This window comes from Euprymna scolopes, chromosome 9 (assembly GCF_053919585.1).
Source record: "Euprymna scolopes isolate OS-2025 chromosome 9, ASM5391958v1, whole genome shotgun sequence".
In the NCBI taxonomy this organism is placed as follows: domain Eukaryota; kingdom Metazoa; phylum Mollusca; class Cephalopoda; order Sepiida; family Sepiolidae; genus Euprymna; species Euprymna scolopes.
Window position 1 is genome coordinate 118,974,371 of NC_136490.1, and position 14,445 is coordinate 118,988,815.

Consider the following 14,445-nt stretch of genomic DNA (forward strand, 5'->3'; position numbering starts at 1 on the left):
CGGTAATAAATAATTGTCCCTAAATAAAAAAAATGGCCTATCGCTACAAAGAAAACCACTTATTTATTATAGAAAAATTAAGTATAATGTTATAATTAAAAAAGAAATATATAAAAACACACATGGGTATAGTAAACATATTATACCAAAACGTGGAAGCCATCCGTCCAGTGGTTCTTTAGACTATTAATTGCGAATGAACCAAGAGTTACATTTATATATATATATATATATATATATATATATATGTGTGTGTGTGTGTGTGTGTGTGTGTGTGTGTGTATAATTGTAGGAATTATAGTTTTTATCGTCTAAAAATTCTGTAAAGTAAAGATATAGAATTTTTAGACAATAAAATTATTATTAGAAACCAGGAATACAAGAAATTTAATGTTATTTCCATAATCCATCGATTTCGAATTCATGGCTCATATCTCTAGAGGAAATGTATTTACCAAAATAATCATTATGAATAATCATAAATTTTCCGTATTTAGCACATATATTGAAAATTAGTATTAAAAATATATTTTTTAAAGTAACATAGATAAGAACATCGATTGTTTAAGGTGATTCAACACGAGAATTGGATTAATAATGAGAAGGATGTGTATTTCTTTGAACAATATTTTATAAGACTGTAAACAACACCTAATAACCGGGAGAGCTTAGGATTATTACTACATATTATCCACTGTATATTATCTTCTGAAAATTATTATTATGTTCTTACAAATGTCCACCTATACTTACATCATAACTTACCCCTTTAATTCACCTTCGGACCTTCCCCAACCCTACTGAATTAAAACCCTAGTGCGCGCTCCATGTAATCCACACCACAACTTTTATTAATCTCGTAACATCACGCTATAACTATAGTCCTCTTATAAGTTGTGTTGTGATAACAGTTACTTTTGATTAATCCTACTTAGCATACACCCTCTCGCTTTAATTCATCATCATAATATTATGCTTTAAAACATACACCGTCTCTTAAGTGCTGTTGTTATCTCGGTTACCTCTGTCGATAAAAACCTTTTAGCACAAACCCCCTGCACATATACTATACATCTTACATACGGATTAAATAGAACGACAATTCTATTTAATCCCCCTTTTTTTTATTAAATTCTATTTAATCCCCTTTAGTCTTAAACACATTAACTACCTGCATTATTTAAGACTATGATAGAAACCCTATACACCTTTTTGCATTGTACTTTATATAATACGCTCCTCCTTTATCTTAGAATTCACTATAGTTCCCCCTAACAACATAAAAGACATCAACAATTTCATTAATCTATTTCGTTTCTGATGAATCCCCCAGTAGACGTCACATCCCCATTCTGTTACCTAGCATCTTCTCTACTATTTTGATGAGAAGCATTAGGCTTCGAAATACCTTGGTATAAAGAGTCCCCTTTATCCCCCAACTAAATGTATGTATATCTTTATTATATAAATGAATCATTCTATATTTACCAATATATAGTTTTTGTCACTTCATTGTCCACTCTTATTGTCTCCTATATAAGCTCCATTGAAATTTGTTGAGCTTTATAATATCCTGATAAGTCTCTTTCAGAATTTAATTTACTCTCTTTTTCTAACTACGGAAGTTATATATATATATATATATATATATATATATATATATATATATATATATATATATATATATATATATATATATATAAAGAGATGGATGTAGTTTGCTTGAAGCATTGTATAGTATGTAGTTAAATGTAATATGTAGAAGGCAGTACAATGCAGAGGTAACGGAAAGACACAAACTGAAGAAGGTGAAAAAGTTTTAATAATAAAAATTACAAATATAAATGAATATGTACACATGTATTTGTAATTTGTATTTATAAAACTTTTTCACCCTCTTCAGTTTGTTTCTTTCCGTTACCTCTGCATTGTACTGCCTTCTACAAATTACATTTACATATATATATATATATATATATATATATATATATATATATATATATATATATATATATATACGACATTTTTTTTTGTTTTATTTTACCATGTCTTTTGCTTTTTCTTGTACACTTTTCGCTATATTTCTCTGTATGTGACATCCCTTTGCCTAAATTTTCTTTTATTATTCTTTCATTCTTTATACTGCATTTCTTTCTTTCCTGCATCTTTCTTTGTCACCCCCCTTTTCTCCATTATTTGCCTTTTTTCCTTCTTTCTTTCTATCACTCTTACTTTTTCTCTGTTCACCTTTCTTCATATCGTTTTCTTCCTTACTGTTGCCTTTCTTTATTTCTTACTCTTTCTCAATATTTAATCGTATATTTGTTTTAATATTTCCCTACGTCTTTCCATCTTTCTCTTTTTTTTCATTTTTGTTACCTTTCTTTGATTTTTTTTATATTTCTCTTTTTTTTTCTTTAATTCTTTAGGCCTGCCTTTCCTTCTTTTTATTACATATTTAAAATCATTCCTTTCGTTTTCTTTCCTCTTTTTGTAGTTTTCTGCTTTCTGCTTCCTGTCTTTCTTAATTATGCTGTGCCCCTTTATTTGGTTTTCATATTCGTTAACTTTCGGCCCTGTCGGTGGGGCATTAGAATACACCGACTGCCCCCCTGCAGAGGGTAAAAGTCCCTCAATGGAGGTCCTGGATATGAGCTTAAACTATATCCAATGGTAAGGCCCCAGCTTGTGGGTTTTAGGGAGTGTGGAGCCACCCTTTAATTGCCATTGCTCCCAGGTCCCCTCTGACCCAGAGTGGTAGTACCTGTTAGGGTTCCAACTATGGGTTAAATAGAAACCGACTTGAAAACAACAAATATATTCTATTAAAAATTTTTTCTTCCAAATCTTTGGATTCGGCATTAAATAACCCGAAAATGGTTGATATGGCGTAAAACAAAACCAACCAACCAACCAACCATTAACTTTCTTTTTCTTCTTTGTTTCTTCCTTTCTCTGTTTCACTTTAACCCTCCCATCTTTCTTATTTATTTTTACGTTCTTTACTACTACCTTTACTTCCCGTTCTTTCGTTTTCTTTTTCATATTTCTTTACCTGTATTTCTTCATTTTACAGGATGAGACGATTAAATTGTCGCCCCAGAAAAGACTACTAGTTGGCCACTTGTGTACAAATCCCAAGAACAATAGAAGCCTTCTATCATGCCTAAAAGTGACACAATGTTCTACGAGTGAGAACTGAGATGCACTGCTGTAACAGTCATGCTCTCTACCGATCCAAGTTATGACAACAAGACCATTGCCAACACCTTCAAAATGCAAATCCGGATGATCAACGCTTGAGACCACGATTCAACGCTTGAGACACTAGCTCAACGAGGTTTCCGGCCAGGGTCATGGTCTTTGGTGTGATTTCACGTGAGAACCAAATTATGCCACCTCACAAATTCGAAGTCGGCTTAGAAGTTAACAGTAACGTGTGTCTGGATGTGCTGAAGAGTGTGGTGATTCCCTGGTGCAGCCAGGTGACCGCTAGAAGACCCATGCTGTGGCAGTACGATTCGGCGACGGCTCACAAGTTCAAAGAAACCCAGGCTTGGCAACGACTTTGTGTCCTTATGCCCCCTCCTTCCGCAACTTGATTCTGCTTTACTACTTCGTTTGGTTATACGTCAAGAACATCACAAACATGACCTCCTATAATACGAATGCCAGCCTGATCGCCGCTATCCACCGGCGCTTGTGAAAACGGCATACTCCCAGTTCTGGACCCGTATCGGGACAGTGATGAAGGCTACATCGAACAGATAACAGCTCTACTACATTATAATCTGAATTGATTTGTTAAATACGTTTTTTAAATAAAGCCGTAGAATTGTTTTCTTTAGGGCGACAAATTCATCGTTTCACCTTGTATATTTCCCATCCTTTCATTTTCTTTCTTTCTATCTCTTTTTTCTTTCTTTTGCCTTTACTTGTTTCCCCTTTCTTTTATTTTTTTCTCGACTCTGTTATTTACGTTGTATATCTTAATTCTATTCACATTTCTTTCCTTTTTCCTTCCTTTCTTTCTTTCTTCCTTTCTTTTTTCCTTTCTTTCCTTCTTCCTTTCTTTCTTTCTTTCTTTCTTCCTTTGTTTCTTTCTTCTTTTCTTTCTTTCATTTCTATTTTACTGGTTTACCTGTCTTTGTCTGTTTTATATTTTTCCTTTTTCTCTTTCTTTCTTTGTTCACTTTATTCTCTTTTTTAGCTTTACTAGCCTCTTCTTTCATTCATTCTTTATTTCCTATCTCCCCCCCTCTCTCTCTTTTTTTCTCTCTCTTTCTCTCTGTTTGCGTTGTATTACTCTCTTTCTATCGTTTTCTTTCTTCCCTTTTTAATTTCTTTTTTTATTGGACCTTTCTTTCTTTGTTTATATTTTCTTTACGGCTTCCTCGTTCTTTTCTTTCTCTTTTTTTATTAATTTCCTCATGTTGACCTCTTTTATTTACTTTTGATTTCTTCCTTTTCCTTGTTTGTTTACTTCCTTGTTTCTCTTTTTATTTTTATTACACTATTTCATCGTAACCTTTCGCATCTTTCATTTTTTTAAAGTCTCTCTTTTATTCTTTTCTCTCCTATACATTTTCTTTTTTCCATTATTTCCTTCTCACTTTGTTTGTTTCTTCTTTTTGTTTCTTCGTGTCTTAATGGGGGATTCCTTTTCTCTTCCCTGCAACCTCTCTCCCACAGAAGAGACGTTGCGAGCCTGTCTTTGTTTTATCGTTATTTCCATGTCAAGTGCTCGTCTGAGCCCAAATCTCTGGTCCCCCTCGCTAATCTTTCACGATAAACACCCGTCTAGCTGAAACCACAGTAAGTAATTTTCCCCACTCCTTATCTGTGCCTAAATCAAAACGTAAATTCCATGAACAAAGCTTCTTTCTTAGAAGTGCACGCCTGTGGAACTCTCTTCAGTTTCCCTGTTTCCCATCTGACTGCAACTTGGATGTCTTCAAGTCCAACATAAACAAATTCCTGATAAACCGCCCCTTAAGTAAGACACTTTATCAAATCTCCAATACTAATGAGTAACGCGATATTATCCCATTGATTACTTTACACGCAATAGCCCTCATCCCCAAGTGGCTTCCTGACCTTGATAAGTGGTGATTACCATGTAAAAAAATTATCTCTACACCTTCTTTCTTTCTTTCTTTCTTTCTCACTTTCTTTCTCTCGCAACCTTACTGTATTTCCCATTCCTTTCGTTTACCTCTTTTTCTACCTTCTCTTCTTCCCTTACCTTTTACCCTTTCTATTTCGTCCAACCATTTTATCACACTCTTTCTTTCTAATTATTATCCGGATCGCCTATTGTATTTATACAAATCGATCGCAGCCGATATGCTAATCTCGCCGGTGCTTCGGTACAGCCTCTACCGACCTCCGGCTGGTCCATAACGTCTTATTGCCTCTAATGTAGCTAAATCAAGACCAATAAACAAAATAAAACCATCGAACATGACTCGCAAGCAGCGACGTGAAATCAGAATCTAGACAATTCAACTGCGAACCTCTTTTACTTCTTCGCTTCTCCATCGGTCTAGAAAGCAACAAAAAATAATAATAAAATAAAAATAAAACAAAAAACAATCGATTATTCAGAGAATAAGATGTTTGTTTAGAGCCCATGAAATCATATTTATTAGGCATTCGAGGTATTTCTGACCGTCGTTCAAATGTAAAGAAACCAGCTTTATTGAAGTATTTACGTAAAAAATTAAATAATGTTCATCGTCTAACAATACACGTATTTTATCACAATTAGTGCATGTTAGAATTTTCCACAATAGATTTTAAGCATATTACGAATGAGAAACTTGTTAATCTTGGTTTGTTTGTGTTTATCGACGTATCTCCTGTGGTCATTTCAGGTCATGCAAATTTTGTGAAAATTTTGGTTTTGGTTTTGTTTTGTTTTGTTTTACGGCATTTCAACCTTTATTTTTATTTTTGGTCATTTGATGCTGATTACAATGGTTTGGATTTTTTTTTTGTATAAATTATTTAAACTCATTCTTGTTAATCTTCCTTAGAATTCCTATATTTAATCCATTGCTCTTTCTGTTTTTTTTATATCACGTTAAGTACTTTATTTACACCTGAGGTTATTCTATACCTCTTCAAATCTATTATCAAACGATGTATGGAGTATTGTTGCCATATTTGAGCTGGTGAATCTTCGTCCCATTTGAGGGTTCATGATAAGGTACAGAAACGTCTCTGCAATTTAACTGACTTCGCCTTTTCCTCTCCTATGCAACCTCTCTCTCACAGATATGATATTACAAGTCTCCATCTTTTCTATAAATACTATTATAGTATGTATTCGTCATAATCGTTTGATCTATTTCCTGTTTCCTTCGTCCCAGCTCGTTTCCCTCAGTTGTATAGTGTTTTTCATCAATTTGGTGTTTTGATTCCGCATTTTAGATCAACCTTTTATTCCAGTAGTTTAATTCCAAGAATTTCAGACTTGAGGAACTCTTTTCCTCCAAATTATTTCCTCTATCTATAACCTTGGTACCTTAAGTCTAAGATCAATAAGCATCTCCTGCTTTTGCGATAACCAAATTTCCTTCTTCTTAGTTTTTTTTATATCAAGTAGCTACTCGTTATTATGAAGGATTTCCATGGAAAATATTATTATTATTATTATTATTATTATTATTATTATTATTATTTACTCACTGGAAGTAGTCACACAGGCCATCATCAACACATTCTTTTTAAGAACAACTTGCGGTGTTCTTGGGGTCTGATTGACAACAATTCTCCCCAGATTTTCGGTACTATCCACCACTTTCGATAACCTTTGCAGATGAATTTGCGTTATCGCAACAGCCGCTTACCGTTGATTCCTCATTAGTAGTAACCGTTGGTATTCACTGGAGTTTGGAAGGCAATAAGTCTCCCCTAAGGTCCTAGTTCTCTTTGCATTAATCCAGTGGAAGTGTGGTTAGAGTTCTCTCTTTCTTTCTCTCTCTCTCTCTCCCTCCCTCCCTCCCTCCCTCTCTCTCTTCGGGCTTTCTATTTATTTCTCACAAAAGTCATTATCAGTTATTGCTTCCATGATTATAAACGGTGGTGTTTCTCTGAAATTTAATTTGCCATTTAATTTAAGGTAGTCATGCGTGTTTCCTTAGTAACTTCGGTTTCTTTGCACACATCCTGTGGTGGTTTACTCAGTGCTTTTCCACCTTAGTCTTTACATCCTTCTCAACCTTGCGGTGTGATGCCAGCCGATGCCCACACGACAATATTTTTTTTAGAGGAGTAGTTAATTAAAAACATTGTGGTTTCAGTTCTTTTAGTTCCATGTGGTATTCCTTTCTATCTATTTGTTTTACTTCTGCCGTATGTGTGCGTTCGGTTCCTTGATCCGACGAGGGGATGTGATGCGTCTAGTGTGTTAGGTACACGTTAGTGTTAAGTTCATGCTTCATGCCTTCTCGCTTTCAGCTAACACCGCTGGCTAACCTCACGGTGAAAAGGGAGCAGCTATGCATAAGTCTTCCCTGCCAGTACATAGCCTCTCCATCATCAAGACTCCTACAGTGCTTCCACGTTGGCCACACAGGGTAACTGGATGCCTTGCGGCCCTAGGCTAAACTTGTAGATCTCGGAGTAGTAGGGGACCTCAGAGGTAATGCGTTATGGCCCACCGATGTGTGGACATGTCCTGGCACACTACCCACCCCTACCCCACTGTCTTGTGGGTGCCCTTGGTTGGGTGAAGACTAGGGGAACCAACCACAAAATCAAACACCACTGCCTTGTGGGCTTTATCACAGCAAAATGCTAAGAGATAGGAACTCTGATTTCAAATCCTACTGCTGCTTTGCAGTTTTCCTTAAAAGGCTATAGAACCTTATCCAGAAAGAAAAGGCGTAGTAGCAGACACGATAGGGCGACTGCCAACATCACTGAGATTACTTTCGGCCAGAAGCTGCAGCCTCCTCTGCTGCCAGTCGTCACGGGTTCGCTTCACTGAACATGAGCATTGGATGTTTAGAGAGTGTGTATCTGATGCGCAACAGATACTACACCTAAACTGCGCAAGCAAGTTAGGAGCCAAGGTGGAAAATCCTGTGGCGATGGAGTGAGGATAACGGTGGCAGGTGTGAGAGATGAGAGCCACTAGTCCAACCTCTGCGCATAGGCGGCCGTGTGTGAAGGTCACAGGTGTACCGAGTGGACGACAATCCCCTGAGGCAGCTGCACGGATGACCAAGCAACCCTGTTCAGGGATAGCACTGGAAGAGGACGCCTCTATAAAAGGTGAGGTAAACAAAGCTCATCCAAAGACCATCTGACTGTCAAACCGCAGGCAGTGAATTTCCAATCGAGCGGTAACAACAGAAGAAGAAATAACAACACTCAAGACTTGAACATCGCTACATGGAACGTCGGAACCATGCTCGATACGGACTTGGGTGACAGACAAAACAGAAGAACAACAATCATAGAAAAATAGCTCGAAAATACAAATATCGACATAGCTGCATTGCAGGATACAAGACTCAGCGAGGAGGACCAACTGAGAGAAGCAAAATAACCTATTACTGCAAGGGCTGTCCTGTAGATCAACCAAAAAAGTGCTGGAGTCGCTTTTGCGATCAGAAATGACCTAGCCAGTAGACTCGCAGATAGCTCCAGAGGAGTCTCTGAAAGAATAATGACACTGCGAATCACCACATCCCATAACCGTAACATCACCATCGTCAACGTCTATGCACCGACAATGACCTACCCAGACGAGGAAAAAGAGGTCTTTTACTCTCAGCTGAAAGACATGATAGCAAACGTCCCTGAAGCGGATAAGCTAGTTCTCCTTGGTGACTTAAATGCAAGAGTGGGCCATGACTACAATATATGGAACCCTGTTCTCGGAAAGTTTGGAAAGGGAAATCCCAATTCAAATGGAGAACTGCTGCTCTGTTTGTGCAAATTACAAACACTTACTTCCAACATTCGGATAACCATTACTACTCCTGGGAACATCTCAGGTCAAAGAGACGCCATCTCCTGGACTTTGTTATCACAAGAAGGAAGAACCTCAAAGATGCCAAGAACACAAGAGCTATGCGAGGACCAGATTGCAAAACAGATCACTACCTAATCAAGACTACCTTCAAGTTCTCCATAAAACCCGTGTACAGCAGGGCGGTAACGAAGCGCAAGAGAAGGCTAAACACATCTAAGCTCGGAGATAGAAAATGGAAAGATAGACTACAACTTGCAATCAACTCAGCATTAGAAAAAAACACCGATGATTCTGATTCACCAGAACAAATGTTGGACTTGCTAAGCAGGTCTGTAATCTCCGCTGCGGCAGAGGTACTTGGTTATACAAAAAAGCGGAATGCGGACTAGTTCAATGAGAATGACCAAGAGATTAGCGATGTAATAAATGAAAGAAACCAAACATTAAAATCAAAGCTAAGCAACCCGATTAGAGCAAACCAGAAGAAGCTGAAATAAGTGAGGGCAAAAGTCCAGAAAAAACTAAGAGGAATGGAAAACACTTGGTGGCTGAAAAAGGCTGAAGATATGCAGAGGCAAGTGGAGGAAAACTATTCTACAGGTTTCTTCAGATCACTGAAGGAAGTGCATGCCCCTAGAGCCCAGATGACTAACACCCTCTTATCAGAAGATGGAAACACCATACTGACCCAACCAAAACAGATAATTCAAAGATGGCAAGAGTACTTCGGCACCCTACTGAATGTACAATCCAATACGGATGAGGAGATCTTAAGCCACATAACGGTCTTCCCCCAGCAGATGAACCTGAATGACACACCAACTCTTGGAGAAGTAAGAAAAGCAATTGACACAACTAAAATGAACAAATCTCCAGGAATTGACGGCATGCCAGCTGAAGTATACAAGTTCGGTGGAGAACAACTCATGAGAAAACTTCACCAACTAATAGTAAAATGCTGGCAACAAGAAACGCTGCCACAAGAATTCAAAGATGTTATGATCATCCCAATCTACAAAAACAAAGGTGATCACAAAGACTGCAGCAATGACCGAGGTATATCTTTGCTGACCATTGCCGGGAAAATAATGGCTAAAGTGGTGCAAGCACGGCTAGCCAGACTGGTGGAAAGGGTCCTAACCGAATCACCGTGTGGATGCAGGCATGAAAGATCTACAATATATATGATCTTCAGCTTACGGCAGATTCAAGAAAAAGTCATTGAACAGTATCGGGAGTTCTACATAGTCTTTGTAGACTTCCGTAAAGCATTTGATACAGTTGATTGAAAAATGCTGTGGAAGGTCCTTAAAGTGTTTGGATGCCCCGATCACTTTGTGGAAATTATCAAACAATTTCATGAAGGAACAAAGGGCAGAGTTGTAGTAGAGAATCTAGAAAGCGAACTCTTGGAAGTAAACCACGGCACGAAACAAGGGTGCGTACTGGCCCGAACACTGTTCACCCTATTTCTGACAGTCGTCCTAATGCTGCTTCATCAAAGCATCGAAGGAGGTGTCTTCATCCACACACGCTCTGATGGGAAACTGTTCAACCTTGCAAGACTGAAGGCCAAGACCAAGACAAGGAAGGAGCTGATAACAGAACTACTGTTCGCAGACGACACGGCTCTGATAGCTCACAATCAAGCTCAGATGCAAATGATAGTTGATACCTTCTCTCAAACAGCCAGTAAGATAAGCCTACAAATCAATATAGAGAAGACCGAAGTGATGGATCAGGCCTCACCAGATAACAACAACCCGCAAAAGCCTACAATAACAATCAACGACAAGGTGCTAAAAGTTGTTGAAAACTTCAAATACCTTGGAAGCACTCTAAGCACTGATAACCGTGCTGACAAAGAAATAAACTGCCGAATTAAAAGCGCATGTGCCTCCTTTGGCAAGCTAGAAAAGAGGCTCTGGACAAGGGCTGGTATCCGGCTAGAGGCGAAGTGCAGAGTCTACAAAACCATCGTCCTACCAGCCCTGCTGTACTCATCAGAGACCTACACTCTGTATAGAGAACAGGTAAGGAGATTGGAAGCCGTCCAACAGAGACACCTGAGAAGGAGCATGAAGATCAAATGAAGTGACTTTATACCAAATACGGAAGTTCTCAGGAGGGCAAACCTAAATAGTGTGGAAGCTACCCTTGCTACTATGCAACTACGATGGACCGGGCACATTACTAGAATGGAAGAAAACTGAATTCCAAAGATGATTTTCCACAGGGAACTGGAAAATGGAACATGCAAGGTAGGAGGTCAGAAGCTTCGCTACAAAGATGTAACATGTTTATTCAGCTCGAAAACCATACAGTGTTTACCGATGTATTGGAAAATTCAAGATGGCGTCTGACTCCTTCTTTAACACGGTAAGTTTGGAAAAGGGTGTTATAAATAAAAAAACTGGATAAAATACTGTTATAAACTCGCTCAATATATGTTACCGTGACATAGCTTGACATATATTCGGCGGATTTTTAATAGTATTTTTCTAGTTTTTTTATTTATAACACCTTTTCCCATACTTACCGTGTTAAAGAGGGAGTGAGGCGCCATCTTGAATTTTCCAATACATCGGTAAACACTGTATGGTTTTCGAGCTGAATAAACATGTTACATTGAATAAAAACACGAAAAATATATCCAGTATGGTAGAAAAGTAACTTATCTTTCCTTTGATAACATTTATTTGTTATATATTTGTTTTTTGACAACTTTTTCGAATCTATGTGTACAGTAATACAAACCTGTTTTTCGAGCTGAATAAATATGTTACATTGAATAAAAACATGAAAAATATATCCAGTTTGGTAGAAAAGTAAATTATCTGGCCTTTGATAACATTTATTTGTTATATATTTGTTTTTGACAACTTTTTCGAATCTATGTGTACAGTAATACAAACCCGTTTTTCGAGCTGAATAAATATGTTACATTGAATAAAAACACGAAAAATATATCCAGTTTGGTAGAAAAGTAAATTATCTTGCCTTTGATAACATTTATTTGTTATATATTTGTTTTTTGACAACTTTTTCGAATCTATGTGTACAGTAATACAAACCCGAAATGAATTTAAGACCACGAGTGAACGCGCGTTTTTTTTAGTTTAGTTTCATATATATATATATATATATATATATATATATATATATATATATATATATATATATATATATATATATATATATATATATAAATAAGTATTTTTAAATTTTATCTTTCTAGCTTAAAAAAAAAAAGTTTTAAAATTTTATCAGCCGGCATAATTTATTTTTAAATATTGAAAAATTTCAGGAAAATTAATTTTTGCTAGATTTTCAGAACATGTGTGTCAACAGCTTAAAAAAATCGTCTCTTCAAAAGAACATGTTTTAAAGTAGACGGTAGTCAACGTGTGTGTGTGTGCGTGTGTGCGCGTGTGCTGGGTAGAACAGCGTTTGTTTTCGTGTTGTGTGTACGTGTGTGCGGCTAGAGCCAGAATGGCGGACGTGATGTCGGAGGTTGGATTGTTAGATTGTGTAAGTTTCGTATTTTTGTAATTTGTAAATAACAAGTTAGGAAAAAATTAAACCCTTCCAAGATGGACAATAAATAAAGCCATAATATTTTATGGTAAAGTTAAGAGCGTAGGAACCACAGTTTTTTAGGAGATGTGATTATTGGATTAACCAATCAGAAATCGTCTGTGGCACACACATCTCTGTTTTTATAGATATATAGATTATTATTATTATTATTATTATTATTATTATTATTATTATTATTATTATTATTATTAGGAGTTTTAACAAAAATTATTCCTAGTGATTATTCACTGAAGATAACCAGTGGTGTTTCCTGAAATCTGAGTAACAACAAGTCTCCTAAAATTTCTGACACTCTCCACCTCTTTCGATAATCTTTGAAAATCACTTTATCTGATCGCAACAGTGGTTTACCATTGATTTCTCGCTAGAAATGACTGTTAGTTTCCTCTGCATTCTTTTATCGTTCACGATGATTTTGTGTAATATCACATGATTTAAGAGAGAAGGCGTGTCAGTTTATGCGATTTTTAACAATTTATTTTTATTGAGTTTGTGTTATTTTTATTGTGTTATTTTCTCCCTCTCTTTATCTATATATTCTGCTTATTCCTTCCTCAGTCTGTACGTTTCACTTTGAAAGAGGCTAAATGCACTTTAAGACCAAATTGATTTTACAAAAGCCAAATTTGCGAAATTTGGCTTGCAAAAGATTAATATGGCAACCATGTACAAGAATATGAGAGTGATCTCCCTTTGACATAGCATCATTTTTTAATATCATTTGATAATATATGATGATTGTTGTAATAGCGCGAGAAAAAAAAACTCTTAGTAATTTCGGCGTGCACATCTTCTTTACTGAAGAAATAGTCAGTGCGACGTCATGTAAAAAAGGGAACATTCGACACAAAGAAAGCATAAAAAGATAGTGTCTGCTGAAGTGAAGGATTAAATTAATCACAATTACTGAGTTTATTATTTGTATTGAATTATGTAGCACAGTATTACTTTCTGAGTATTTATTAATACTTATTAATTAATCTCATGTGGATCAGTTGCATATTAAAAATACTATGGACACTATATTCATGAAAAATGTTAATGAATTCATGTTTGGTGCGTGGAATTGATTTTTCTGTTAAAAAAACTACTTTTTGCGTTGTCTAGAAAAGTATCAGATTTATCAAAACATATCTGTTAATATATTTCCACTAGTCCTGATAGTTATTATAATTTTTCTTCTTCTTCTTCTTCTTCTTCTTCTTCTTCTTATTATTATTATTATTATTATTATTATTACCGTTATTATTACCACTATTATTTTATTTTGAGAACAAGAATTTCTCATAGTGTTATTACTAGCGATCTCCTACTGGCAACAACAAGCATTATTGAAAACAAATCTTTCCAAATTTGCAGAATTGTATTTATTTCTGTAATAATTTTAAATGACTTTTCGTTCACTCTGTAATCTTGTGGGAATCTGTACAACACAGGAGGATTAAAATCGGGTATATATTTTTATTATCGTCTAGTGTATGATTGTATGGGAGTTCGTATACGTGTGTATATATAGGTGTGATCGTCTATTTAAAGTTCGTTGTGCGTGTATGTTTATTTAAATATAGTTCATGACTGGCAAGAATATATATATATATATATATATATATGATTTTCAGAATATGAGAGATTGTATAATAAATTCCACAGCCAAACAACGTCGCAGCTCACAAGAGCCATGACAGTCAACGAACCGGAAGTCCAAGACTCGAGTTTCGCCCTCATTTGGGCTCATCAGTTAGACACATCCGAGCTCAGGATTCGAAACCCGAGCCTCTTGCATGCGAGGCAAGCACTCTACCAACTGATGAGCCCAAATGAGGGCGAAACTCGAGTCTTGGACTTCCGGTTCGTTG

General features: G+C 36.3%; 1 protein-coding gene across 1 annotated transcript; it reads left to right on the forward strand.

The window, feature by feature from the left end:
• Positions 1–8,680: 8,680 nt before the first annotated feature.
• Positions 8,681–9,124, forward strand: LOC145284645 (protein CFDP2-like). The gene has a single exon (XM_080133548.1). It carries the CDS (start codon positions 8,681–8,683, stop codon positions 9,122–9,124), a length of 444 nt encoding a protein of 147 aa, XP_079989674.1.
• Positions 9,125–14,445: the final 5,321 nt, after the last annotated feature.

Coding starts and splice junctions, on each gene's coding strand:
- LOC145284645 (XM_080133548.1), top strand. CDS start 8,681: ATGACACTGCGAATCACCACATCCCATAACCGTAACATCACCATCGTC.